At 38.3% G+C, this 1,409-nt stretch overlaps 1 protein-coding gene across 1 annotated transcript; it reads left to right on the top strand.

Moving 5' to 3' along the window:
* Positions 1–333: 333 nt before the first annotated feature.
* On the top strand, positions 334–1,147 carry SARC_16094 (hypothetical protein; the record flags this gene model as incomplete). Its single annotated transcript, XM_014289797.1, has 2 exons — positions 334–444; positions 981–1,147. Exons 1-2 carry the CDS (start codon positions 357–359, stop codon positions 1,145–1,147), a joined length of 255 nt encoding a protein of 84 aa, XP_014145272.1. The 5' UTR covers positions 334–356.
* Between the last annotated feature and the right edge of the window lie 262 nt (positions 1,148–1,409).

Below are 1,409 nucleotides of genomic sequence, written 5' to 3'. Positions count from 1 at the left end.
TATATATATATGTATGTATGTATATATATATTCGTGGAACGCCATATACACCCACGTATATATGTGCGTTCAGCATCTGAGTCAAATTGTATGGGTCACTATTTGTCGTTAAAAAGAATAGCAAAGTTGCACTACTTTAGTATTTCTTCACTCTTTTTACCCTTTGGGAAATATCTGGTTGCCGATAGCATTAAGGAATGACTGGCCTAAAAAATATGCCTCATTTTTCTATGATGAGTGTTTCGATGTCAGATTTCGACTATTGCCCGCTCACGTCCTTCCCTTCTTTCACATACTTATCTGAACTATATTATTTACGTAATATTTACAGTGAAAACTCGTTTGTATTCCAAACAATGAGCTCCTCCCAAGTGCTTTACAAACCGAAGAAGAAAGTGCCGAAAATTGTTGGCCGCTACATTCTCGGCAATGTCTTAGGTGAAGGTGAGTTGGGTGAGCCGGTTTTCTTTCAAACATATGTTTATATATATAGTAAAATTTATGCATCTAGGAGGCGTTGTTTAGTAAACTCGTCGGCTTGTAGGTGCACCTGACAGGCCTTGATTCTCATCGCGATACATACCAAGGTAATTGAACTACACACAAATGTAGTCTTTTTCAATAAAATTGCACCATATTGTGCAAATATGCATCGCATGATGCATGACTGGCAAACATTCGCTTTAGACCTAGAATCTATTCTGGGTGTGAGTAAATTTCCCCGTGTGATTCATCTGTGATAGTCTTGCGACTCTCCGAGTACGAACGTATATCCAGTTTGCCTAAACGGAATTTCACCAACATTTATATTTTGTATCACGTTTCCTTCATGTCCACCGAACGTGTATCCAGTTTGCCTAAACGGAATTTCACCAACATTTACATTTTGTATCACGTTTCCTTCATGTCCACGCCCTGCAATCTTGTATTTCGCTCGTATTCCTATGTAAATGTTTACTTGACTTTTATTTGTGGTGTAGGATCGTACGGAAAGGTCAAAGAGGGCATACACACAGAGAATCTAACACGAGTGGCTATCAAAATACTTAAAAAGAAAAAGCTGAGGAAAATTGCAAATGGGGAAGCGAACGTCAGGAGGTATACCGGTTACTGTGCGTTGATACTGCAGTGTTGTTTCCTAGCATAAACGTATCAATTTTCACGCACCACAAGATATCGCGTTTGTGTAAGCTGTATCAGAGCACTGAGCTTGTATTTGATACTTTTGAGTTTATGTGCTTACTTTCGACGTGTATTTAACTGGTATATTATAGCATTTGCCGTTGGAGCATCAGGCGTTTGCAATAAAATTGCTCTACTCTATTTGCAATAAGACATTTATACAAACCGGCCCAGGTGGACTTAAATATATGTATATTTACACATACACGCACACACACATATATATA

This window comes from Sphaeroforma arctica (assembly GCF_001186125.1).
Source record: "Sphaeroforma arctica JP610 unplaced genomic scaffold supercont1.7333, whole genome shotgun sequence".
Taxonomy (NCBI): domain Eukaryota; class Ichthyosporea; order Ichthyophonida; genus Sphaeroforma; species Sphaeroforma arctica.
This window is presented reverse-complemented; position numbering and strand designations above follow the sequence as displayed.